At 46.1% G+C, this 27744-nt stretch overlaps 1 protein-coding gene across 2 annotated transcripts; it reads left to right on the top strand.

Annotated features, from left to right (window-relative positions):
* The first annotated feature begins 22085 nt into the window (after positions 1 to 22085).
* On the top strand, positions 22086 to 27068 carry LOC4341009 (uncharacterized). Of its 2 annotated transcripts, XM_015786286.3 has the most exons (3): positions 22086 to 22523; positions 26183 to 26586; positions 26667 to 27068. In XM_015786286.3, the coding sequence occupies exons 1-2, from the start codon at positions 22223 to 22225 to the stop codon at positions 26566 to 26568; spliced, it is 687 nt and encodes a 228-aa protein (XP_015641772.1). In that variant the 5' UTR covers positions 22086 to 22222; the 3' UTR covers positions 26569 to 26586; positions 26667 to 27068. The 2 variants fall into 2 exon arrangements, with proteins under 2 accessions (XP_015641772.1, XP_015641771.1); XM_015786285.3 differs by having other exon boundaries at positions 26183 to 27068.
* Positions 27069 to 27744: the final 676 nt, after the last annotated feature.

Raw genomic sequence — 27744 nt, 5'->3', positions numbered from 1 at the left:
TATCTTTTTCTATCACAACATCTGGTGAGGAACATTTCTTGACAGCCATATGGTTGGATCCTGAAATCTTTTTAGTCGAAAAACCACAACACTCCCCTTCTTGCAAACCAACCTGTAACTCATTTGAACGACTAGAGGAACTTGATAGAGAATTACGTATGCACATGAGGTCCTCTAGACAATGCATTTCATCATGAAAAGGAGGTATAGTCAAATTCGAACAAATATATACTTGATGCACATTATATTCTCCTTTACTATCATAATTGCCAATAATATGAAAAATCACATTAGAAGGGCATGGCAATTCAAATTTAGCAAATAATTTCTTCTCTAAACAGTTGAGTGGACAAAGATCATCAAATTGAATATAACCCCAAGTATTTAAAGAAGATGGCCCGTGTAGCCTTCATTTGCCTAGACATCTCAATTACCGAGCCGCAGCTCGCGTAGCCTTCATTTGCCTCAGAGATATCCATTGTCGCAACGACTTCATCCATCTCTATCCGTGTCCTTTTGTTCAGGACTAGACTGAGCACCGAGTTAAGCCTTACCCATTAGACATGTGGTTAGTACGGTAGTGCTTTGCAACAAAGGCCCGAAGACCGGTCCTCGAGCCCAGCCTAAAACCATTTTGGGAGTTTTGAATAGAGGGGAAGGTGTGTGTTCAATTCCATCACAAGCCAACCATTCCATAATGTCCAAATGACATGAGAGCTCCCAAAGTCTAAAGTTATAAAACCACCTAATGTTGCCTAATTAATCAGCGAAGCATCTACCTAAATTCATACTAGTGGAACCATTAATAGAGTAGCCACTAGTTGGGGTTTTGTTTTCCTAGTGTGAACATGGTGATAATAAACAATAGCAATGATAAGGCTATAACAAGGATTAATAGGAAGTGCTAAATAAAACAGTGATAACGCGGGAATTTAAATAAAGCAGTAATGCAATAATTTAAATCAAAATAATTTTATAAACTGGGATTCAATATGCTCAAGGATGATGTGACTTGCCTTGCTCAGAGAGAACAGCCTTCCGAACCTTCGGCGATGACCGCGAACCACGCTTCGGGAACCTCCGGAACGACAGAAGCTACGCAAAGCACACAAGCAAAGCTACAACCCTATAAAGATGCAATAACAATACATAAAAAGAAAGCACATGGTTCTTTAGGTTATAACAAACATTAGGAGACTTGAACGGGTCGATTCGGAGTTCGTATGACCAAGGCATGGTCATCCGAAGTTTAATGCTATTACATGGAGAATTACAGATCATTGTAATTAGGTTTTGCAACTATAGAACATGAGTAAGCGCTAGCCTGGAAAAGATAGGAAGGCTGCTGTCACGCCTTAAAGTTTCCTCTTTTCCTTGCTTTAAAATTTTGTTAAATAAATCGTCCAGAGAAATTGTTCTAACTAACTTAGAGCTAATTCCCTAATTGATAAATGCAATTAATAATTGGAATTTGCATTGTGGGATTTTTCTTGGGTTCCACATGTCGCAATTGATTAACAGGATTTTTAGTGGAATTTTCAGAGCCCTATAAATAATTTTAACCCATTAAAATTCATAAACCACAATATTTTAATCCCAGGGAAATTCCTTTTTCCTTTTCTTTTTCTTTCCCTTCTTTTTCTTTGTTGGGCCGTCGGCCCAATCTCCCTCCCGCGCGCCCTCTTTGCTGGGCCGGCCCGCTCCTCCCTTCCTCTCCCCGAAGTCCTCCCTCCCTCCCTCTCTCCTTCGGGCGCCGACAGGTGGGGCCCATCTGTCGGTCGTCCCCTTCCTCCAGCCGCCCGCCCCACGTCGGCAACCGCCGCCGAAACTGCCCACGCCGCCGCCTTTCCCGCTCTCTCTCGCGCCCACTCCGCCTCACTCCACGCCCGCTCCATGTCGCCGCCCACTCCTCCACCTCTCCCGCACGTGTGCGCGCCCCGCACCGATTGGGATTCAAATTTGATTCCCCTCTCTCTCCCTTACCACCTCCCCCACGTCGCCGGCCAAATCGGCCAACTCCCCGGCCACGTCCGCCCCTCCCTCGCCAATAAAAACCCTCACCCGAGCTCCCTCTCTCGTTTCCCCCATTCACCGTCCTCTCCCACGCCTTCTACCGCCGTTGCGCCGAGCTCGCCGAGCTCCGCCGCCTGCCACCGCATTCCGGCCGCACGCCGTTGCCGCTAGAGCCGCTGTCGCCGCTAGAGCCGCCGCCGCGCCAAGCCGCCGCTGCCATTAGCTTCGCTGCCGCAAGAGCTTCTCCGGCCGCCGCCTCGCGTCACTGAAATCCCACCGGGGCACCCTTCTCCTCGCGTGCCGGTGAGATTCTCCCCCCTCTCCGCCTCCGGCCGTTTCACAGGAAACCCTGGGAGACTTACTGTGCTTACCACAAGTGGGAGTGGGTAACTGCTTGATCTGAAGTATAGCTCGACCCTTTCCTAGGCACCGGTGGCAAGGGTGGGCGTGATGGAGTTGGGTCGGCCGGGGTGTCCGGTTGTCCAGCTGCCGGATTCACCGCGGCGCAAGAGGGGACCGCCCACTGCCTTTTGAGGGGTGGGGGTGAAACCTTAGCGTGGTGTGGATGGTTAGAGGAGGGTTATGCGGAGGGTCTTGTCACGATTTCCCCCTTTGCAGTATCATGGTGATACTTCGGGGCATGGCGACATGTGTGGAATCGTGTCTTGTGGGTACAGTTGTACACCTCTGGCCATAGTAAAACTATTCGAATAGTCATGCCCGCGGTTATGGGCGATCAACCAGATTCACCGTGATTAGTCTCACCCCTAGTTTAGCTTAATGAACCGGTGTAGTTCAGGTGGTTGGTTGGGCCTGTTGCAACGTGGTGTAGCGTTGGACAGTGATTGGTTAATTACTACAACTGTTTTACTGCTTTCAACTTCTACTTTTAAATGCCTGCTTTATGCAAAAGAACCTTTAGCCTCCTTTGGATATATCCTGCATCATACCTCCTCTTCCGGTATGACTTGCTGAGTACAGTGGGTAGTACTCAGTCTTGCTCTCTTTTCCCCCACACCAGAGTTGAAGATCTTCCTAGTGGGAGCTATTTTGTCGAAGTTGGTTTCGTCGCTGCCGTCAAGGATTGCCTGTGGAGTGGAGTCGCCCCGCTGCTGAAGTCAAGCTTCCCGGTTTAGCTCGCTTTTATCTTTCCCGCTGCATTTGTAATCTTTTATATTTTTGTAAGACATGGATCTGTATGTCAATAATTGTCGTTTGTGTACCCTGGCTGGTCCTGGACATGGATTTAATGCACATTCAGCTTAGAAATTCTGGTTCGTGAATTTCTGGGCGTGACAGCTGCGCTGTTGACATGCGGACCCCACATGTCAACCTAAGGGACCTCGGTAGACCGATTTCACAGAGACGGTCCACGGGTCGATGGAAGCAGACCCCGTGTGTCAACCGAGGCGAGTGGCCGACAAACGGACTCCACTAGACATCACGCGGGCTGCACACGTGGAAACCACGCGGCTACCGAGCGGGCACACAAACACGGTCACCACACGCATACACGAACGACTACCGACACCGGTACACGGGTACCGGGGTCGACAACCGCACAACGGGCACGGGGTGACACCGAAAAGACGAGGACGGGGCAGCGAGAGGAGGGACCCTTACCACCACGCGACGAGGCGCGGCACGACGACGAGTAACGGGTGCAGCGGAGACGGCTCGGGGACGACGGAGGCGAACGACGAGGGAACGACTTCGGCGGCGATCCTTGCACGGAGGCGAGACACGGCTGGTGCAGGGCTTGACGACGCGGAGCCGAGGACGAGGACGACAACGGGGCTGCAGTGGCTCACTTGACGGAACGCGGACGGTGGACGAGATCGACTTGACGGAGGAACGAACGCCACTATGACCGGGAACGACGAGAGGACGACGACGACGACGACGAAAACCGGCGGTGTTCAGCCGAAGGGGAGGCGAGGCAAAGGGCCACCTTGCTGCTGCGATGCCGGAGGAGGAGACGGCGACAGCCGACGCACCGGCGAGGCGGCACAAGCGGCTAGGGCGGTACAGTGGCGGCAACGCCACTGGACGTCGAGGAGGGCGCACTTCCGGCAGTCATCGCACGAAACGGAGGGCAGGCCGGGGGAGAGGAGGCGGCTGCGACTCCGAGGATGGCGACAGCACGACCTGCCAGTGCACGGGCGAGGAGGGAGAGGCGGCTGGTGGTGGCTAGCGGCACGGGAGAGAGAGAAGGGCGGCAGGGAGAGGCGGTGAGGCCACGGGGGAGCACGCGAGGAGGCTAAAACGATAGAACGGAGGGAGGAGGCTCCATTTTATATGCGCGGGGAGGGAGCCGGGCATGGGAGAGGGCGGAACAGCGACGGGAAACACGGCTGGCGGCATGGAAGGTGACCGGGGATGGCGCGGCCGTTCCGGGCGATTAATGGTGCTATTGAAGGGGGAAATTAGGTGGAAAGAGAGAGGAATCAATGGGGTTTAATTCCCCCTAATCAATTTTGGAATCAAGGTTTGAATCGCGCGGATTTGAGGGAGGAACGGCGCTAGGGTTCACAGGAGAGAGAGGAAGGAGGCTGGAGGCTGGAGGTCAGGGACGCGCCTAACAGGCGGGACCCACGCGGGAGGCGCGCGGTCAACGCGCGTGCAACGCGCGTGAGGCCGCGGGAGGGCGCATGTGCGGGGCGCGTGCGGTGCGCTGGAGGGAGGCGGCCACTCGGCTTGGGCCGGGGCAGGCCCTGGCGGGAGGAGGAGAGGAGGGAGTGGGCCGGGAGGGGGAGGGAGGGAAGAAGAGGGAGAGAAAGAGAGGAAGGAATGGAGGACTTCCACCGCGGGCCGAGGGCGAGAGAGGAAGACTTTGGGCCAGACTTGGCCCAAAGGGAAAAGGAGGATTAAATTTTAGTTTTTCTTTTTAATAAACTCTGATAATTGTTTTTGTTGCTTAATAATTATTTTCGGTGCTCTGAAAATTCAAGTAAAATTTGAGGGCTCATTTTAGACCAAGGAGAATTTAAGAAAAATTCTCCGGCCGCATTCAAATTTTTCTTTTACGTGTTTTAATGTTTGACAATTTCTTTTCGAATTTTAATTAATTCTATTATTCCTTTTATAGAATGATTTTTATTTCGGGATGAATTTATCAGGGCGTGACAAATCCACCCCCCATACAGGAATCTCGTCCCCGAGATTTGAGGAGGCTAGCAAGAAGATTGGTTGGGCGATCTTCTCTTATTTTCTGACTTCTTCCGTTGCGTCTTCTATAACAAACTTGTCCAGCAAAACTTCCCCACTCGGAACTGCTTGGCTTGATCTCCTGTTGCAGATGGAATCTTCTCTTCACCTGACTTGTCCCTGGTTGCACCTTTTGCTGACTTCGACTGGGTTGCGGTAGTTGAAGATGGGGCTTCAGTTCCAGAACTTCTCATAATTCATATCATTGGAGTCAACCTCATACAAGTTACCACCTTCATGACATGCGTCGACACCAGCTTGTCATTACTAGGATACCATGCTTGTTACCGTGAGAATACCATGCTTGGCGCTTCCTTCCAGCTTACCACCAAATGCTTCAGACTAAGATATCCCACTTACCAAGGATACCATGTTTGACAACTTGCCACTAACTGCATCATATTAGCTTTCCTGGTCTCCGAGTTCTAGCTACTTCTGCTATTCGATGCGAGGGTCGATCACTCTAACTTTGAATTATGCTTCCCAAGAGAACCAACTTATCCCACTTGACATGCTTTGACGTCTTCCCAAATGACTTTACTGCTGGACTTGTTATTGTCTGATCGTTATCCTGCCAAATCTGGAGCTTCTTTGTTGGATATGATTTCGATCTGGACTCTGTAGATTATCTTCGAACATATCACTTAGTTCATAACTGGGAATAGCTCCCATGAACAGACAACTCGGATTCACTTTCTTTGCATTCGGTTTACTTCACACTATTCTCTTCATATTGTCATCATTTAGCATTCAACGTATTCCTTTACACCTTCAACCTTGATGTGTTCTTTCCTGATGGATCGATTGCTAGGAAAGTGCATTGAACGATACTAGTGCAATTGCTTTTATTCTGGTAGCATCTGATACAGAGCCCAAGGTTGAACCGAGCTTTAGATTCCAACTGTTCAGGTTTACTTGTTGACTTCTTGGTCATGTCACGAAAGTTTCCATCCTTGTCCTCATAGAATCACTTCTACCTGTGGTCATCTTGCTTACTCGCGAATTCTTCTGCTTTAATGACATGGTGACTGTTGTAGGGTCGATTGCTATCGAGAGTCTTCCTCGAGTGACACGAATCATGTTTCTCATTATTCTTTATCAATCACCTTTCGACCTACTTTTCCCAGTAACCAAATATTTTTCCGATCCCTTCCATCAATCACCTTATGACCTTTCTCAACCAGCTACTCTTCACTCTAGGTGTTGTGGGTGCTTCTGGGGGCAATTTGGTCCTTGAGCCTGCTGCCTTTCAGAGAACCTTGAAGTGGTTCGTCAAAATCTATACTGAGTGTTGTTGTCTTTGATCCGAAAAGGACACATCTGAAACTCTTAGTCCAAACAAATGTCTCTTTGGTTGACCACTTGATTTTCTTTTCTATCTACAACTAGGTTATTTGATTCATAATAGAGTAGGAGCTCATGGAAATGAGATTCTAGGTCTTCATAATCATCAACAAAACGTACACAACTCACAGCACTTGCAATCTTAACATGGATCCTTCATAAACTTGTTAAACTCATTCATTATCTCATGTTTCTCTCTTATTACATGGTTGACGGGGAACAGCTATAAAACAAAAGTACTTCAACACCGATACAAGAGTATTATGGTTGCTTCTGACTAGCACTAGGCTTGACAGGTACTGCATTTGCTCCAGTGACCCTGATATTGTGATCCTGTCTTCTTCGTGCATAATGTCCGGAATGATGGCGTGGGTTACGCTTTGGTCGTGGACAATTTCTGGAGTAATGTCCTTCTTCACTGTAGTTGTAACAAACAATAACTTTCTTATGCTTAGGTTCTTCATCAAGTACTTGATTTCTCGGCTGTTGTACTGGAACATCCAAAGGTACAATGCGGATACTGGCCTTTGTCTTGTCAATAGGTGGATGGGGCTGGAAGGGAGCATTGACACCTTGTGGTAGTGCACTCATTGGAGTTGGAGCTATTGCAATTCGGGCTATAGGACTGCTTCCAGATGCATGGATGACCATTCGCTGAGGAGCAAGCTTCTGATTGCAAGGTGTTGTGTGGACTGACGTGCTGGCAGCTGTGTTTGTCGGTTTCGGGCACTTGTCGGTGAAATGACCCATTTCTCGACAATTGAAGCAACTGATATCTTGCCGAACTCGGGATTTGCTTTTCACATTTTGATTCCTCTGTCCTGGCACTAGGGTTAGGCTGAAACTGTAGTCTTGGTGGGGAATTGCGTTGCCTTGATGCTTCTCTCTGTTGGAACGCTTGGTTGTCCATCTTCTTCGTCAGCAGAAAACTGAACTGACAATCTTTTGGTAAATGATCAGTTCCTTCACACAAGAAACAAGTGATCTTGCTTGTTGGACACTCGCCGGGTGGATGGTCTTCTTCACAATAAACGCAGGTAGTGACACATGAGCTGGCAATGTGACCGATTTCTCCACAATGAGAGCATGCCTTATGTTCCATTTTATTCTGCTTGAAACGTTGGAGAGACTTCTCATCTTCATCCCTTGAGGAGACTTGATCTGAATCTTCACTATCAGACACTCTACCTCCATTAGCTAAAAGATGTTGGGTCAACTGTGGTGCACCATGAAAGAAATTTCCTCTCTGACGTTTTGTCATTCCTGGTGGAGGCCATTCTGTGCCGGTAATGGTCATCTTACGGACTTCATCTTCGGTTCGCATTGGTGCTTTTCTTTTCCGCTGAGGACATTTCCTTGCATAGTGCCCTTGTTCATCACAGATAAAACAAATGATTCTTGCTTCTTTTGAGTCCACATGTGGCATGGCATCATGGGCCAGTTGGGATGCTGGCGGTGCGCTGACTTGTGGTGTGAGTTCTTGGGCTTCCTTAAACTGCACTTGAGGTTGCATCTGACTCGGGTTCAGAATTGGCGTCTGATGTTGCTGTAGTAGCTCTATAAGTAGTTTGTTCTGGTTAATCAGGCGTTGGACTACTACCACACAACTGGTGTCTGGTGCTTCATTCACTCGGGAGGTTGAGGCACCCTTGTTTTGACTTCTGACCTTATTTTAGACCAAGGAAAATTTAAGAAAAATTATCTGGGCCGCATTCAAATTTTTCTTTTACGTGTTTTAATGTTTGACAATTTCTTTTCAAATTTTAATTAATTCTATTATTCCTTTTAGAGAATGATTTTTATTTCGGGATGGATTTATCAGGGCGTGACATAGACTGGCCCTGTGGCCTGATGCTCAGCTATTGTGCCATCAATCACAGATTTGATCATATTTTTTAATGTATTGACGAGCACTCCGGACTGGTTGATCAAGGCATGTTGCATGGCATAATCAACTTGGTCTTGGAAATTCATGCGCCTAGGAGGTTCTTCCTGTACTTCATTACCATCTGCACCAAGATCTTCAACCGCACCATCTTGAAGCCCATCACTTTTGTCACCTGAGCCATCTTCAGCACCTTTACCAGATTGAGATGAGCTTGAGCCAACTTCATCGGCAGTAACCACTTTCAGCTTGTATTTCTGAAGAATTGTCCCTTGGCGGGTTTCCTTGAATGAGTTCATGAACTTGTCTTTCACGCTACTCATCATCTATTCAAGCTCCTGCCTCTGTTCGGCCGTCAGTTTGTCTAATGTAACCGTATCACTGATTTCGGCCTCGAGCCCAGCTGATGACTTATTAGTCCCTGGAGGCTTGGGAAGCTTGGTTTTCGGGGGAATCGGCGGCTTGCTTGTCGACGACGGGGATTGCTTTTCTGCTAACATGTTCGTCATTTGTCGTGTCCTACTAAGCGTGCCAAAAGCGTGTTGATGTGAAAAACACACACTGGCCTGGATGATCTGCTTAAATTCAGTGCAGGTCCAAAATCTTGCCTTTAGGTTCGTGAGCGTACCAGTTGATTCGATCCTGCAATCAACAAGAAACAAAGACAAAAGAAACCACTGTTAAATCCATAAACGATAGCCGATCGGCCAGTCGCCGATGACATATCATTTATTCTCAAGCCGATGTCATATGTGAATCGATCGGCTGTTGTAAATAAGCAGGATAAGACTAAATCTACTCGATCGGCTATAGATATTAACGCTATATAGTCTTTCTGTCGATGTATATTTAAACCAAGTGATAGGGATAGATCGGTCGCCATGCCTAGACAGTATAAATCACTTAGATCGAAGTATACATTAACATAAAGGTTATAAACGCTTATAGCATAGCCGATCAGATAGATCTAGCATGTATCGGCTAATACTCCGTTACCACTCTATGTTAAGATATTAAAACAGGTAGAATATATCAAACGGAAGCCTAATATATTCTATTGTAACAAGATCTTAATATAAAGGGCAGATTTAGCATATCAATTAAGCATATAAGACATAAAGCTAAATCGGTAAGATCGGCTGAAACCCCGATACTATCTCTCTCGATGGTTATAAAACAAGCTAGATATCACAATTATAAATAATACTTAATAGATCAAACTCAACCGATGCAGCATTAAGCATAAAGACAAGTATGAGATCTAAGCAAGATGATGAAAATCTACAAGAGATGGTAGATACATGATATAATCTAGATTAATAACAAAATATAACTCTACCGATTGTTCCTAATAATAAGAACCAGCCGATAACAAGCTATATAGCACAACTAGTATAGATTGCAACATGTATATGATAACTCGACGGATTACATGAACAGGGTTAAAGTATCATAATGATGGAAGCATTAACCCCGATAACGCAAGCTGCCATAACAAGCTTTACCTCTAGTGGAAGATCGAATCGGTGCAGCTCAACCCAAAAGCAAGAACTCGTCGAAATAAACGAAAGTAAAAAGGGTCGCGATGCGTCGAGATTGTATTGAACGATTGTTGTTTGATTAGACGGGTTCGGGTCATATTTATACCTGAGATACAAAATATGTTCTTGTCGGACACGACTCTTATCTCTAACAAACTCTAAGATACCATAAGTCTTTGCGACAGACTTTTGCCCAAACTTATCTCTAATGAAATTACATAAAATATCCTACTTAATAGATACAATTGCCTTTTCAGGACCCAATCCGTGCGTGGCAATCCATATGAAGCACATTAACTCAACCCGACGACGTTTACCGAGTCACATTGTCGGAATTGGCCCAATCGGCTACCTTGTCCGACTCGAACTCTACTGATTCTGATCGCAGCCGATTCTTATTCTGTTTTCAGAACGATCTATCTCTTGGATTCTGCTTCGATTTTATCTTCATCTCCGATACTTGAATTACCAAATTTGGTCATTAATAGCCACAAATATAGCCATCCTTGATCTCAGCTTGCAATAGTCCTATGTTTCCCAAGGTTTGGGTAGGACTTGCCAATACCTAGTGTATTGACCCACCTCTTGTTGTTGTTTTTAGACTTGGATGCAGGATGTGAGGTGCCTAGTGACGATTACTTTGCACCGGGTACCGGAGTTTTCGAGGATGGTTCTTTCTAGGGTTATTCCTAGTCGGTTGCCTGTGTCTTTTGGTAGATGGGCATACTGAAGAACTTATGTACTTTATCTTTTCTGCTACGTTTAAACTCTTTTATTTGGCCGGTCGGCCTAACTACTATGTAAGACCTATGCACCGTTAAGTTATGAGGACCACTTATCTATTTATATGTCAAATATGTTGTATGGATGTGATAACAATGTTGTGGATGCGTGTGCTAGCCACTGATCATGGGACTAGTACACTGTACGCTCCAGGTATTCGGGAATTCAATCCCGGGTGCCGACACACAGCCTACCGTGTAGTGTATTTTAATTAACTAACACCATTGCGGTAGCACCAATCTAAAGCTATGTTAATAACCAATGTCTAGTATTAATGAGATTCCCCCTTTGTGTACTAGTTCAACTAAGCAGGGCCAAGCAATTCCTAAACCAACATCTAAGTATATTAAATCCCCGGTTAACAAAGGAAAATGGCATACAAAGAATATGGCTGAGAACAGTAGGTAAATATCCCATACAGTGGCATTATAAAACAATGCAGAATTTAAAGGAAATGTAGAGCATTTGCAATATGATCAATTGACAAGCATGACTTTCCTTGCTCTCGCGCTGATGGGATCTTTGCAATGACTTCAAATCGCCACGGAGCGACGAAACGGCCAAAAACTACACGACAAACAAAGCACACAAACAAAACATGCTATAAGTCTACTGAAATAGGAAGAGAAACCATTTTAATTGGATTCTAGGGATTTTTATGAATTTACTGAGACTTGAATGGACTTAAACGGAGCTCGGATGAATTAGTTATGATTTTTAGAAGATTATATGTGTTTTTACTATAAAGAGAAAAGCCTTACTTAATTTTATTGCGCAATAAAGCCCACGTGATGACGTCAGCAAGGGGGTGCTGTCACGCCCAGAAATTTAGCCCAAATTTCCAGACTATTTTGTGTATTAAATCATTGTCCAAGACCAGCCAGGGTACACAAAACGACAAGTAATAAACAGTTCCAAACGTAAATAAAGCGTAAAATACTTACAGAAGAGGCACTTAGTCTTCACACTGAAACGAAAACAGCAGCAGCGGAAAAAGGCGATCCTAGCGGGGCTTCAGCTCCACTCCACAGGCAAAACTAAACTAGGGGTTTGAGCCTTGGTCTTCTAACTTCGTCTTCAGCTCAGAAGCACTACACTTATGAAAAGGGGGAATAATAGCAAGGGTGAGTACAACCACCGTACTCAGCAAAACACACCAATGATGCAGACGTGCAAGGGGATACAAGGATGGCTTGTGGCTATTTATATAAAGGCGGTTGTAAAGCATTTTATTGAGCAAAACAGTAAAACAGTTGAGTAATTAAAGTAACATTAAATCTCCACTGATCAACGCTACACCACATTGAACAGGCCCAACCAACCCACCTGAACTACAGTGCATTGAGTTGATTTATTAAGGTGGGACTAATCACGATGAATCTGGTCGACCGCCCATAACCGCGAGCACGACTATTCGAATAGTTTTACTCTGGCCAGAGGTGTACAACTGTACCCACAAGACACAGCCCCACGACACGTTTCCGCGCGCTGACATGCCACCACGACATACCGGAAAAAGGCCGTGACAGGACCCTTCGCATAACCCCCTATAACCGATTGCATGTCAAGCCCAGAAATTCTCGAACCAGAATTTCTAAGCTGGATGTGCATTAAACCCCTGTCTAGGACCAGCCAGGGTACACAAACGACAATTGTTGACATATAGATCCACGTCTTACGAAAATATAAAAGATTACAAATGCAGCGGAAAAGATAAAACGAGCTAGACTTGGAAGCTTGACTCCTGCAGCGGGCGATTCCACTCCACAGGCAATCCTTGACGGCAGCGATGAAACCAACATCGACAAAATAGCTCCCACTAGGAAGATCTTCAGCTCTGGGGTGGGGGAAAAGAGAGCAAGACTGAGTATTACCCACTGTACTCAGCAAGTCATACCGAAAGAGGAGGTATGATGCAGGATATATCCAAAGGAGGCTAAATGTTCTTTTGCATAAAGCAGGCATTTAAAAGCAGAAGTTGAAAGCAGTAAAACAATTGTAGTAATTAAGCAATATTAACCAATCACTGTCCAACGCTACACCACGTTGCAACAGGCCCAACCAACCACCTGAACTACACCAGTTCATTAAGTTAAACTAGGGGTGAGACTAATCACGGTGAATCTGGTTGATCGCCCATAACCGCGGGCACGGCTATTCGAATAGTTTTACTCTGGCCAGAGGTGTACAACTGTACCCCCAAGACACGATTCCACACATGTCGCCATGCCCCGAAGTATCACCATGATACTGCAAAGGGGGAAACCGTGACAAGACCCTCCGCATAACCCTCCCCTAACCATCCACACCATGGGTTTCACCCCTACCCCTCAAAAGGCAGTGGGCGGTCCCCTCTTGCACCGCGGTGAATCCGACAGCTGGACAACCGGACACCACAGCCGACCCAACTCCATCACGCCCACCCTCGCCACCGGTGCCTAGGAAAGGGTCGAGCTATACCTCAGATCAAGCAGTTACCCACTCTCGCTTGTGGTAAGCACGGTAAGTCTCCCAGGGTTTCCCGTGAACCGGTCCTTAATTGCCATGGGTGCGACCATCAAAACCATGCACCCACAGCCCACCATTCAGTGTATTTTAATTAACTAACACCATTGCGGTGGCACCAATCCAAAGCTATGCTAATAAGTCTATGTAATAATGTGATCCCCATTTGTGTACTAGTTGAACTAGGCATGGCTAAGCATTTCCTAAACCAACATCTAATCATTTTGATACCCAAGTTATCAATGGCACAGGGTGAACAATAAATGGCTGAGTAATAGGACCCATCCCACATGACATTGTAAAAGAATGCAACATTTAATAGAAATGCGGGATATTTGTAAATTGGGTACAACATGATCAATTGTAATGCATGACTTGCCTTGCTCTCGCACTGATGAGACCACAGCAACGTCTTCGAGGAACCGCGGATCGACGAAACGGCCGAAATCTACGCGACAAACAAAGCACACAAGCAAAACATGCTATAAGACTACTGAAACATGAAACCAAACCATTTTTAATGGATTCTAGGGATTTTTATGAATTTACTGAGACTTGAATGGACTTAAACGGAGCTCGGATGAATTAGATATGAATTTTAGAAGAGAAACTGTGTTTTTACTAATAAAGAAAAAGTCCTTAATCAATTTATTGCGCAATATTGCCCAGGGCTGACGTCAGCAAGGGGGAGGGGCGGCGCCGACAGGTGGGCCCCGCATGTCAGCGGCACAAGGGGGAGGCTAGCACGTGGGCCCCACGGGTAGTGGCTCAATGGGGAGGGAGTTGGCGGCTGGCGGCTCGGCACGGCTCAAGCCGGCCGGCCGGCCATGGTGCGGCAGCGGTGGGGCGCGCGGCCACCGGCGACGGCAAGCGGCGGTGGCGGATGGCGCACAGCCCCGCGGCGGCGGCCGGAGGCAATGGCGAGCGCGCGGAAAGCGGTGGCGCGCGGGGGAGAGAGGGAAGTAGGGAGGAGAGGGGCTCCTCATCGGAGGGGTGGCGGCGACCGGAGCAGAGGATGGAAGCGGCGGCGACGGCCGGCGAACGGACGGCGGACGGGCGGCAACAACACCTAAAGAAGGGGAGGAGAGGAGTTAGGGATGGAGAGGACGACCGCGACGACCAAAGTGGCCGGCCAGAGATGGATGAAAATGGAGAGCTCACTAGCGAGCGAGGGAAACGGGGCATCGGGGGTGATTGGTGGCAACCAAGAGGCGGCCGAGGTGCGGGCGGGCTCAGTGAGCGCGACGGCGGCGATTGCGCGGCACGGCGACGGCTCTAGCGGCGCGTGGCCAGAGATGGCGGCAAGCGGCGGCGCTAGCGGCGAGCGGCGCGGGCTCGGTAGGAGGCACAGGAGAGGGCGGCGAGAGCGAAAAAGGGAAGAGGAGGCTCGGGGGAGCAATTTATAGGTGGAGGGGGAGGCGGACGTGGCCGGGAAAGCCTCTGATTTCACCGGCGACGTGGGGTGGAGAGAGAGAGAGAGTGGGGTGGGATCCGAAATCGAATCCCGCCCTCTCGAGCGCGCGCGCGCGGGCGGGAGTGACGGGGCATGGGCGGTGACGTGGGGAGGACGCGGGAACGGCGCGGCGTGGGCACGGGAGGAGCGGAGGAGGTGGGGTGGTTGCGGCGGTTGCCGGCTTTGGGGCGAAGTGGGCGGCGGGAGGTTAGGGACGACCGACAGGTGGGCCCCACCTGTCGGTGCCCGAAGGAGAGAGGGAGAGAGGGAGGACTTTGGGACGGGGAAGGGGGAGCGGGCTGGCCTAGCAAAGAGGGCGTGCGGGAGGGAGGTTGGGCCTACGGCCCAACAAAGAAAAAAGAAGGGAAAGAAAAAGAAAAGGAAAAAGGAATTTCCCTGAGATTTAAATATTGCAGTTGCTCATTTTGAATTGGTTAAAATTATTTCCAAGGCTCTGAAAATTCCAATAAAAATCCTGTTAATATATTGCAACATGGGGAACTCAAGAAATATTCCACCACGCCATTTCCGATTATTAATTGCATTGATTAATTAAGGAACTCATCTCTAGGTTAATTTGAACCATTTCTTTGGACGATTTATTTTATGAATTTAACGCAAAGGAGGGGAACTTCAGGGCGTGACATCGCACCACACCTCAGAGTTCGCCCCCGTCCCTAGCTGGCAACGGGCAGTCCCCCTCTCGTGCCGCGGTGAATCCGGAAGCCGATCAACCGGACACCCCGGCTGACCCAACTCCATCACACCCACCCTCGCCTGGGTACGTCGGCTAGAGGAAAGATACACTACAAGCCCAGTCGTTGCCCACGCTGGCTTGTGGTAAGCACGGTAAATTCTTTCAGGGTTTCCCGTGAACCGGTCGTTAATTGCCATGGTGCGACTAGCAAAACCATGCACCCACAGCCCACCATTCAGTCGCGTTTTAGTTGGATAATTACAGCCATGAAGCATGGCCAGATGTCTCGAGCACGCAGCTCATTCTGATACTAAAAAGGTCTAATACTGTAATTATCCCATCAACTGAGCTAGTGGTATTAAGCATGGCTAAGCATAAAGTTCTAGCTAGGTCACATAAGTAACATGAGCTAGTCGATTTATTACCCAATGTTGACAAAGGACCAGATATCAAGTAAACATGGCACAACCAAACAGATAGGTAATACCCGGATCCCATGTAATTAGCAAGACATGCAATTTTATTTGCAAACGATAAAACATTTGTAAATTATGATCAAAATGCTCAAGGAGAATGTGTGACTTGCCTTACTTCTTCACAACAACCTTCCGAACTCTGATCCTCGCGAAAGCGATCTTCCGAAACGACGGGAACTACACGCTAGCACGCTAAACGAGGAAAAACTCTAATAAAAACCAAGGAAACAGTACATGAAAAGTAAACAAACATGTAGATCTCAATTTTAGATGAATTTTGCAAGTTGAATGGCTCAATTCAGAGTTCGAATGAATTAGATATGAAATTTAGAAGTTTTAAGCCATTTAAATGAATTTCTAGAATTATTAACGAATTATTGTGCAATTAAACTCGATTTATGACATCACCGAGAGGGAACGGGCGGTGCACAAGCAGGACCCACCCATCGGTGACTCAAGGGCTTCGGCCTACCGTGGACCAAGTCCACGGAGGCACGGGCTAGTGCACCACGTGGCGCACACGTGGCTCCGACGGAGCACCGACGTGGCGGCCACGTATGCGGACACACGGGTAGCCCGGATGGAGACCGAGGCCGATCCGATGGCCCAGATCGACCGCGGCTGGGACCAATGGGAGGCGGCAGTCGGCTGTCCGATACAGCCGGCAGTAGCGCGGGCGCGGAGCGCGGCTACGGCGGCCTGGCCGGACGGCCACCGGCGGCGGCAGCGCACGGCCACCGGCTACTGACGGCGAGCGGCGGCACGGCAAGCGGCGGAAGGGAGCGGGGAGGAGAGGAGGGATGCTCACCAAGGCGGCGACAGCGAGACGGCAACGGGGAAGCCGGCGGCGGGCTCCTCGGGGAGGCAATGGTGACGGCGGTTCGGCGGCGTTCTGCGAGCGAGAAACGGCGGCCGACGGTCGGAGGTACCTAAGGAAGGAAATGAAAGGGTTAGGAGGGGGAGAGGAGATGCGAGGTGGCGTGAATCGCCTGCCGAAAGCAAGAGGAAAAACCGGCGACCTCACCTCGCATGGTGAATGGGACTCCGACGATGATCTGCGGAGGAGGAGTGGCGACCGAGGATCTCCTCGTCCTTGCGGAGCCGAGGGAGGCGATGGCATGGGTCGGCGTGGACGGGAGCGGCGGCGAAAGGCGGTCGGAGGCGGTAGGCATTGATGTAGCTCGGGTCGGCGGTGGCGGTGGGATTTCAGCGACGGTTAGGGGAAGAAAGGTGAGGGCCGGGGTGCGGTGTGGAGCGGTGACGCCAGTGGTGGCGATGGCGAGAGCGGTGGCTAGAGGCGGCCGGAGCTTGCCGGCGACGGCGGAGAGAGGGAGCGATGCGGGGAAATGGTTTCTATGTGCGGGGAGCACGGGGAAAGGGGAAAAAGGGATGAGGGAAGGTGAGGGGGCCATTTTATAGCGCTTGGGGAGGGAAATCGTGGCTGGGAGGAGCGAAAACGGCCGGCGAAGTAGGGCGCCGACGTGGGGGTGGTGGGCGGGTTAACCGGCACCGATTTTCATGGGGAGAGTGGAGGAAATGGTGGAGGACATGGAGGGGACCGAGTCCACGCTATTGAATGCAAGCTCAGGAGACGGGAGGTGGCGGATTTGGCGGTGGAGTGGGCGGCCATGGCGGCGGTTGGGATGGAGCTGAGGTTGGGGATGGGACTGACAGGTGGGGTCGCCGGGCCCACCTGTGATTGTTTCACTTATGTTGATCTTGCTGGAACTATTATATGCTTAGCCATGCTTAATTACCACTAGCTCACAAAATGGGATAATTACATTATTCACACTTATCTTGATGAGCTGTGAGCTCGAGAAATCTGGCCATGTTTCACTGGTTGTAATTATTCAACTAAAATATGACATAATGGAGGGTTGTGGGTGCATGGTTTTTCTAGTTGAACCCATGGCAATTAAGGACCGGTTCTCGGGAATCCCTAGAAGACTTACCGCGCTTACCATAAGCAAGAATGGGCACAATAACATGCCATTGGGTTGTGCCTTGTGTGTACAGTTGTGCACCTTTGGCCAGAGTAAAACTATTCGAATAGTCATGCCCGCGGTTATGGGCGATCAACTAGCCATCGTGATTAGACTCAATTCTATTAATTAATTTAACTTAAAGAACTGGTGTAGTTCAGGTGGTTTGGTTGGGTCTGTTCAATGTGGGGTAGCATTGTCCAGTGGAGATTTAATATTGCCTTAATTAATCAATAGTTTTTCTGCTTTCAACTATAATATGTTTGCAACCACCTTTATGCAAATAGCCACAAACCCTTCTTTGTCTCCCCTTGCACGTCTGCATCATGGGTGTGGCTTGCTGAGTACAGTGGTTGTACTTAGCCTTGCTAATTATTCCCCCTTTTCAGAAGTGTAGTGCTTCTGAGCTAAAGATGATGTTAGAGGACCAAGGCTTATACCCAGTCGAGTTTGCCTGTGGAGTGGAGCTGAAGCACCGCTAGGATCGTCTATTTTTCACAGTTGTTTCTTTTCGGTCTGGGGACTAAGTGCCTCTTCTATTAGTATTTTACGCTTTATTTAGGTTTCGATCTGTATATTTACTTGTCGTTTTGTTTTTCCTGGCTGAATCCTAGACACGGATTTTATACACAAAATATTCTGGATGTGACATCCACGCTCCTCTCATTAAGGATCGTAGGACTTACAAGGATTGAGGTAAGTTCGGTACCCAGGGCAGGACCGGGTCCAAGACAAACCTTTGCTAATGGGGACATAAGGAAGTTGCGTTCCCTTGTGCTCAGAGTTTTGGGTCATTGTAGATTTTATATGTTTCAACACTCCTCTTTAGGAAGAGTGGTTCCCCTATCGACAGCAGTGGGCCCGGGGCCCTGGAACAGGCCGACCCTAAATCTATCTCTTCCTATTGCTATTAAGATATATTTCTTGTAAGCTTCACATATCCCAGAGGGGCCTGTTCCAGTTTACCGAGACCCAGGGACCCCAGATTGATCATCCATGATCCCTTTCGCTTAAGATCTTAATACATAGGTTTTGTATGTCACTACACTCCATGGGGCGGAATTAGCACTTTGAGTAGGGATAAGGGCGTGTCCGGGCCCCGAAACAATGAGGATCCTGGACTACCCCTTACCTTATTTCTTTAAGATGAGTGGATGCTAAAGTACCTAGGAAAGCCCGGGACCCACATATAGGGCGGGTCCCTAAGTGACTAAACCTAAGTCTTCCATCTATTTTTATGGATGGCTTATGCCTGCCATTTATCTTAATTATGAGTTACTTACTAATTCATCAGGGGAATAGGGTACCCTAGTTCCCATTTCACCCACAATGAGGGTGGGTCCTTTTGTAGGCGTTGGTATGTGGAAAGTTTGTTGGATTGCCCCGCATAGTTCTCTGTGTACGGGTGATTTGATCTCATTTGTATTTTCTTGGTACTATCTGGTTGATTGGATCGCATTTTTTGAATACTCCATCCGTTTCATATTGTAAGTCGTTTGACTTTTTTCTTAGTCAAAGTTTTTAGTTTAACCAAATTTATAGAAAAATATAGCAACATTTATAGCACCAAATTAGTTTCATAAAATTTAGCATTTAGTACATTTTGATAATATGTTTGTTTTGTATTGGAAATTTTGCTATATTTTTCTACAATCTTGGTCAAACTTAAAAAAGTTTGACTAAGAAAATAGTCGAACGACTTATAGTATGAAACGGACGGAGTAGTTGAGAAACATTGCTTTTTGATGCAATATGGATGCGGGTTTGTCGGGTTATTTGTTTGCCTCCAAATTTTTTGGTTTGTCAAGGACCGTTGCAACGATGCAAGCGCTCATTCAAAAATTTGTTGGGATCAAGATTGTAGCGCCACCAAGCGTCGGCGCCGCACGAAGCAGTGGCTTCATATGCTAAGGCCGTTCGCGAAAAGAAAAATTTTGGGTGTCACATCGAACGTTTGACCGGATGTCGGAAGGAGTTTTCGGACACGAAAGAAAAAACTAATTTCATAACTCGCCTCGAAACCGCTTTATGAATTTATTAAGCCTAATTAATCCGTCATTACTACATGTGGGTTATTGTAGCACTTATGGCTAATCATGGACTAATTAGGCTCAAAAGATTCGTCTCGCCATTTCTATGCAAACTGTGTAATTAGTTTTTCATTTTATCTATATTTAATCTCCATGTATGTGTCAAAGATTCGATATGACATTTTTGGGAAAAAAATTTGGGTGAATAGCTAAAGTGATCCTCCAAGTTTCACCTAAGGCTCAGTTTAGTTCTTGATGTTTCAATCTATCCATATTAGTCCTTCAAGTTTTCATTTTAGTTCAAACTTATCCTTGAACCAACAACTCTCTTCATAAATGATACTTATACCCCTCATCATTCACATATATAAGAGAAAAATTGCATGCTTGAATGTTTTATAGATAATACATAGTATATTATGTAAAAAGAAAATAAATTATGTACTAGCAAGTGTATACGATAGCAATTGCTTAAGTTTCATGTGCACATGTTGAAATAATGGGAAGAACATCTGTAATATTGTTTATTTATGTTTACTTTCTCTTTTCTAGTATATAGTTGTATACAAATTAAGGGCAAAAATGATAGTTTTTAATAGAAATATTGACTAGAAATAGCCAAATGGCATATTAAGAGGGTCCAAGGATGATTTCAAGCCAAAACAAATATTTGGAGGAGCTATGTGGACAAAATGAAACGTGAAGGATCAAATTGAGCTTTTGGTAAAACTTAAGGGACTAAATTAACTATTCACCCAAAAAAATTTTGGGAAATAAACGAGGCCTAAGAGTCACGCTGATCCTACTTGGCAAAAGAACCTGGTTTTCTTATGTAAGCGCCTCCGTTGGAGGTGCCCTATGACGGATAAAGGCCAAACCATTCAAAGTGTTCCTATTACAAGGATAGGGATTACTATCATAAAAATTTTGAGATGATAATTCCCTTGATTTAAAGACACAAATAAAAAAGTTTATATTTAATTTAAATCGTTTAAATATCCTACAAATATTCTTTGTTATAAAGAAGCCCTTATTATTACCAACAAATTATTGATCAAATGAATAGGTTCCCAAGTCCTTCAACGGTTCAACCAAACCGTGTACCCGCAGTTATTCTAGCCGGTAGTAGGCAACCGCTACAAAAACATGACCAGAAAAATGAAGGGGTTGACCCTGTTACTAACAATTTGATTATCTTTTTTTCAACTTTGTTCGTATGACCATTCTTTTTAAAATTGAAGATACAATCTGACTCTATTATGTTAAGGGCATGTAACGGTGTTAATTAGAGAAAAAAATGCCCCTTCTGTCTTTGCTTATTTGACTATATTTTATCAAAAATATAAATAGAGTATAACAATTTTTGTATTCGTGAGCCACCATCCTCTTAGCCATGGCGTCATCATCATCGTTACCAACCCAGTGGCGGTGCTCGCACGGAGGAAGACGGAGGCATCACGCGCGCGGAGAGCTTGCTGACGCGGGGTCATGCGTTGTTGCCGACCCGCAGTCCCTGAGACCACCGCCGCGCCGCCATCGTCGACCCACCGCCACCGGATCCACAGCCCACATGCCTCAGCGCTGCTGTATCAGTGGCTCGCACGCCCAGTCACCACCGGATCCACCGCCTACGCATCCTGACAACCTGAGCTCCGCCGCCGTTGCTCCTCCTCATCGTCGTCGAGCCGCTGTCGCCCGCTCCTCCTTTCGCTTGCCGCAGCAGCCGCCGCGGCCGCTACTTTCTCCGCGCTCGCACCGCCACGGGTCCGGTCCCCTCACGCCCCTCTGCTTCCGCCGCCGTTACCTCCGTCGACGAGCTGTCGTGCCGGCTCGTCCTCCCGGTGCGCCGCCGCCTCAACCGGATATAAGAGTGAGTGGGATGGGAGTGAATGGATAGGGTTTGAGGGCAGTTTGGTCATTACGAATAATAATTATATATATTTTTTAAAAAAATAAAAACTTCACGGTGTAGTGGAAACATAGTCAGATGGGATGTTCTTTTTTAAAAGCTTGGTTAAACAAGCAAACTAGAAAAAATATATCAGTTTAATTGTTAAGCTTTAAAACGGGTGAACAAAGCAATTCTCTCAAAAAAGAAAGAAAGAATACCTCCCGCAACACGCCATCCATAACACCAACGCCAACGGCAGCGGCAACGCCTTTCTCACACATTCCAAGACCCACACCGAGGCAACGCACTGTGCCCGCTACAAGTGTGAAGGCGCGCTGCCTCCCTCCGCCGAAAACCCGAAATCCCAGCCCCCCCTCTCCCTCTCTCTCCCCAGCACCACCACGGCAGCGCGATGATCCAGCTGATGTTCACGGTGCTCACGGCGGAGGCCGCCGTGGCGATCGCGCTGCTGTTCAAGACGCCGGTGCGGAAGCTGGCGATGCTCGGCCTCGACCGTCTCAAGCGCGGCCGCGGACCCGTCATGGTGCGCACCGTCGCCGCCACCGTCCTCGTCGTCCTCGCCTCCAGCGTCCACAGCATGAACAAGATCCGCGGACGCGCCGCTGGCGAGCTCGACGGCGCGGGGGCGGGGACGCTCACCCCCACCGACCAGGTCCTCCTCGCCCGCCACCTCCTCGAGGCCTCGCTCATGGGTATGTCCGCACCGCACCTAGCCCCTCCCTTCTGCGCTCTATCATCTTGATGTCGCGGTGAATCGGAGGAGAACGGATGAACTGATTTTCGGTTAGGGTATAACCACGATCTGATTTAATCATAATTCTGTGTTCGGTGTCGGGGTCGGCGATTTCTAAGAGCTGAATTTTGGCGACGGTGCAGTAGAGATAACCTGGTTATATCTTTAGATCCTCCATTATATCCTGCTTTGTGTTTCGTTGCGCATCCACAGTGTGCTATAATTAATTGCCATACTGCGATAGAGTCCTCCCCACAAAAGGAAATCGTGCAGTGCTAATGTCTTAGATATATTTTTCTTTGTCACTGTTGCATAAATAAAATGTAGTAGAAATCCAATTGTTTTTGTGGCCTTCTGTCGTTCTGTGGTTCGTCACCCAGGTTCTTTTGTCCAAGTTAAATTTCCCATTCGTGCTAAATGCATTTGTAAATTGAGTATTAATAAAGCCACTTGATTGTTCTGGTCCTTTGGCTTGTGCATTTTTTTTATGAACTTACTGCTTACTGTTTTAAAAAAAGTATGGCATAAGCATTGAAGAAAGTTTGATATATTCATTAGCTGTAGCAATAAATTTCCTTTACTCATTCTTCTATAAGTCAACAATGTATAATTTTACAACAATATGTAGAACATTTTTTACATTGCTTGGAACATTTTTATTTTGTGTCCAATGCTTGCATGTAACTCAAGTTTAATAACGTGCTTGTGCAAACTGTGATTGCTGTTCTGACTCGAATCTTTGTGATTACTCCACTAAAAGTTACATAACAAATTTCTGCGTGATGCATCTACTATTATGTGTAATATGTTTGCATTATTTTTTTATTGCTCATTTTTTGGAACTTCGCCATTTTTGTTTATTTTAAAAAATTGTGCAAAGAGTTCATGTGGACTTTGTTTCACAATGGAATAACTATCACATAGTGGAAAACCCAACTTTGGAGGCATGAAGTGGGTGTACGAGATTTGAAGGTACTAAGCATAGATTGGAACTAGAGGGGTTGAAAGATAGTGAATAGAGCAGATAAATATTCCATCTTGTTTGATTCTCAAATATTGCAATGCATATGCTTTTATATAAGTAGCTGGGAGTGTGAGCTATGAACACTTTGATTTTGGCATGTAAGAAATGCACGGTTAAGTTTCTTAACATGAGATGCACTCAACTGAATTTTCTTAAACAAACATGAATTTAACATACACTGTCACTACTTCCTACTCCTCTAGTTCAAATCATTTTTTGTTAATTCATGAATTTTCTTAAACAGGCATGAGTAGTGGTTTTCTTGATCTACTAATATTGATTTTTTTTCCAAAACCTCCTGTTGACTAGTTGGTTGTCTTGCAGTTATGCACTTTTGTGCAACTGCTGCTGCATGTCCTTTAACCACAACAGATAGAATATATATAGCTGAATCAATTCCGAGCTTAATATATGTTGTTTTGGTACATCCATTCTGATGATGGATGGAGGTCCTGGGTGTTCTTGATTAACACTGCTATTTTGGTCCAATTGAACTTTAAAACAGATGCTTGTGATGTAGGTCTCCTGATTTGTTTTCTTAATTTTTTTGTTTTGTTTTAGATTTATGTAGATTACACTTGCTTCAGATCCAGCACACAAAATATCACAATTACTAATATATTTACATGATAAATTATATTGAATGGTATCAACTATCGTAAAGACTGACTTGGAAATAAGTAGACGGGAATGTGCAAAATCCAACCAAGTAACCAGTGAATGATCTCAATTTGTTCATAATGCAGCATACGTCATGCCCAATTTTTCTTAAACTATTCATTACTTGGGGAATCTTATTTTGAAAACAAGCTTTTCTGTTAGTTTCTGTAGAATTTTGGTCTTTTATTTCCATTAGCCCTGAAACTGGTTAACTTGCTTACATCTGCGAAGTACTTAAACCTGTACGGGGGAACAATAAAAGGTAATGTATTCAAGAAATAAATATATGAAAGGACTTCCCATTCTCAGTAACTAAACTTTGCTCCAGAAAAGTATTAAAAAGATTAGTCATCAATGCTGTACACTATGCTGTCCTCCTTTTTTATCGAACTTCTATTGATCGGTTGGTGTAATTGATGGAATTTTTTTGGTACAGATTAAATACTTCTTCTCTTCAATATATATCATGATGAAAAATCTTAGTGCATCATTTTCTGATGCTCATGGGGAGTACTATACTCCCTCCATTTATTTTACGTGTATTTTAATTTCAAAAAGTCTTAAGACTGAACTATGATGATAACAATCCGGCCTAGGTGGGGTCGGACCCCAACAGTTCATAGGCACATCCACTCGGGGAAAGGCCCAATCTCCCTAAAAAACTAGTCCAATAGGGGAAGGGTGGCTCTTCCTTTTAAGGTGGCTTTCTCCTCCAAAGCTAAGCATGACTAGTCCAATATTTTAAGGTGGCTAGTGGAAAGGCCCAATCTCCATTTTAAGAAGGTGGGATTATTCAGAGGCTCACACAGTCGCCGCCTGACTTTTGCCAGCGGGTAATAGTGGAGGATGCCCTCATCATTCCCACCCCCTTAACAAGGGCCTAGCTCGAAGGTGGAAAGGCCCAATCTCCATTTTAAGAAGGTGGGATTATTCAGAGACTCACACGGTCGCCGCCCGACTTTTGCCAGCGGGTAATAGTGGAGGATGCCCTCATCATTCGCACCCCCTTAACAAGGGCCTAGCTCGAAGGTGGGATTATTCAGAGGCTCACACGGTCGCCGCCTAACTTTTGCGTCTTTGCCAGGCCAGTGGGTAATAGTGGAGGATGCCCTCATCATTCCCACCCCCTTAACAAACGGTCGCCGCCCGACTTTTGCCAGCGGGTAATAGTGGAGGATGCCCTCATCATTCACACCCCCTTAACAAGGGCCTAGCTCGAAGGTGGGATTATTCAGAGGCTCACACGGTCGCCGCCTGACTTTTGCGTCTTTGCCAGCGGGTAATAGTAGAGGATGCCCTCATCATTCCCACCCCCTTAACAAGGGCCTAGCTCTGATACCAAATGATAACAATCCGATCCAGGTGGGGTTGGCTGAGGTCCAATAACTTAAGGTTGTCCAGACTTCAACAGTTCATAGGCACACCCACTCGGGGAAAGGCCCAATCTCCCTGAAAAACTAGTCCAATAGGGGAAGAGTGGCTCTCCCTTTTAAGGTGGCTTCTTCCTCCCAAGCTAAGTAAGGTGGGATTATTCAGAGGCTCACACGGTCGCCGCCCGACTTTTGCGTCTTTGCCAGCAGGTAATAGTGGAGGATGTCCTCATCATTGACCATTAACTTTTCATAAAAGATATATCAAATAGCTGTAAAACCAATATTGTGTGAAAGTACTAAATGTAATGGCATAAGCTATACGGTCTAATTGTACTTGTATATTAATTAATTATCGGTCAAAATCTTTTAGTATGACTTTTGAAATCAAAATACGCCTTACAAAATTGAACAGAGGTGGTAGTAGTAATTACCTCCAAATGCAACAGACCTCTCTGTAGCAGTTCACCTTTCAGTCTTAGTATGCCAGTATCATACTGTCATGCAATTTCTAGTTCCATAATGGATTTTCGGACATATCATAATAGCACTACATTGTTTCAGGATACTCCTTATTCCTTGCTCTGGTCATTGACCGGCTCCATAACTATATCAGAGAAGTACGAGGGCTCAAAAGAAATCTGGAGGCTGCGTCAAAGCTGAACAAGACACTAGACGAAGCAAAGCTTATTGGAAGCTCTGATGAGAGCAAGACATACCAGAAAGACATAGCTTCATTGAATGAGGAGATTAAGAAGATGAAACGTCAGCTAAAAGAAAAGGCAAATGAGGCCAAGGATGCAGAGGCTAAAGCCCTAGCTGCCCAAAAGCAATCTGAAGGTCTAATGATTGAATATAACCACCTAGTGGAGGACAATAAGCATCTCCATGACCAACTGGAGTCAGCAGACCTCACGGTGTCACGTTCTGATGGCAAGAAGAATACTTAAGGATGACATGATCTCAAGGTAAACCTACTCCATAGCAAGGAGTCCAGTTGATGATATTCTAGCTTACGCCATTGAATGGTCCACACTCCACAATGCAGAAGCTTCTGGACGTCTGAAGTCAGCTGATGTTTGATGGACAAGTTGGTAACTGATAAATTCTCATACAAGTAGTCCCATCTTTAGTTGAATGTTCTGCTATGAGCCTATGACATACCAGATCCTCGAATAACCACCGAACCTCTTACGAAGGTACCCATAGATTGATAGATGTCCATCTGTAAAGATCTCCAAAAAGGAAAACGTACATGTCCCTGTGTAGATATCTGATACCACACATGGTCAACCAAATGTTATTTGGATGATAACATGAGATTGTTTATGTGAAACATAATTAGCTGCTCACCAATTAACTCTGGTTATCTTTTAGTGATTGTGCCGAACATACGGAAATACCTCGACAATTGAACACATATATGGTCTTTGAGGTTCTCTTGATTGCATTTCAATTGGAGAAGACTGGAAAATGATATATCCACTACTGGAGAAGTGCTCGTCTCTCCCGGTTCGCAAGCCCCTTTACTCCCAGGTAGCGAATCGGGAGGGAGAATCCGGGACTAAAGATGGCGGTCTTTAGTCCCGATTCAAATACCCGGGAGTAAAGCTCCATCTTTAGTCCCAGTTGGTGGCTCAGCCACGTGGCCGACAGAGCCATTTTTAGTCCTGGTTGGTGTTACCAACCGGGACTAAAGATTTTTTTTAAAAAAATTTGGTTGTGTTGTGTGCTGCCTGTACATACATACATACATACATACATACATATATATATATTATGCATATATATGTTTAAATACATATATATATATATATATGCATAATATAGAAATGTATATATTACACATATACATATACGAGCACACTATATGTATCTATACATATATATGCAGATACATATAGTGTGCACATATATGTATATGCACTTAAGTAAAGTATGGCCTATATTTACTTAAGTGCATATATATGTGTACTATATGTTTTTACACACACACATATATATATATATGCAATGTGCATACGTATGTAGAAATACATATAAGAAATATACAAATATATGCACTTAAGTAATTAGAGGCCATATGCATATATTAACAAAATATGAGTTTGCACCTAAGTAAATAT

The sequence above is a fragment of the Oryza sativa genome, chromosome 6, assembly GCF_034140825.1.
Source record: "Oryza sativa Japonica Group chromosome 6, ASM3414082v1".
NCBI lineage: Eukaryota > Viridiplantae > Streptophyta > Magnoliopsida > Poales > Poaceae > Oryza > Oryza sativa.
This window is presented reverse-complemented; position numbering and strand designations above follow the sequence as displayed.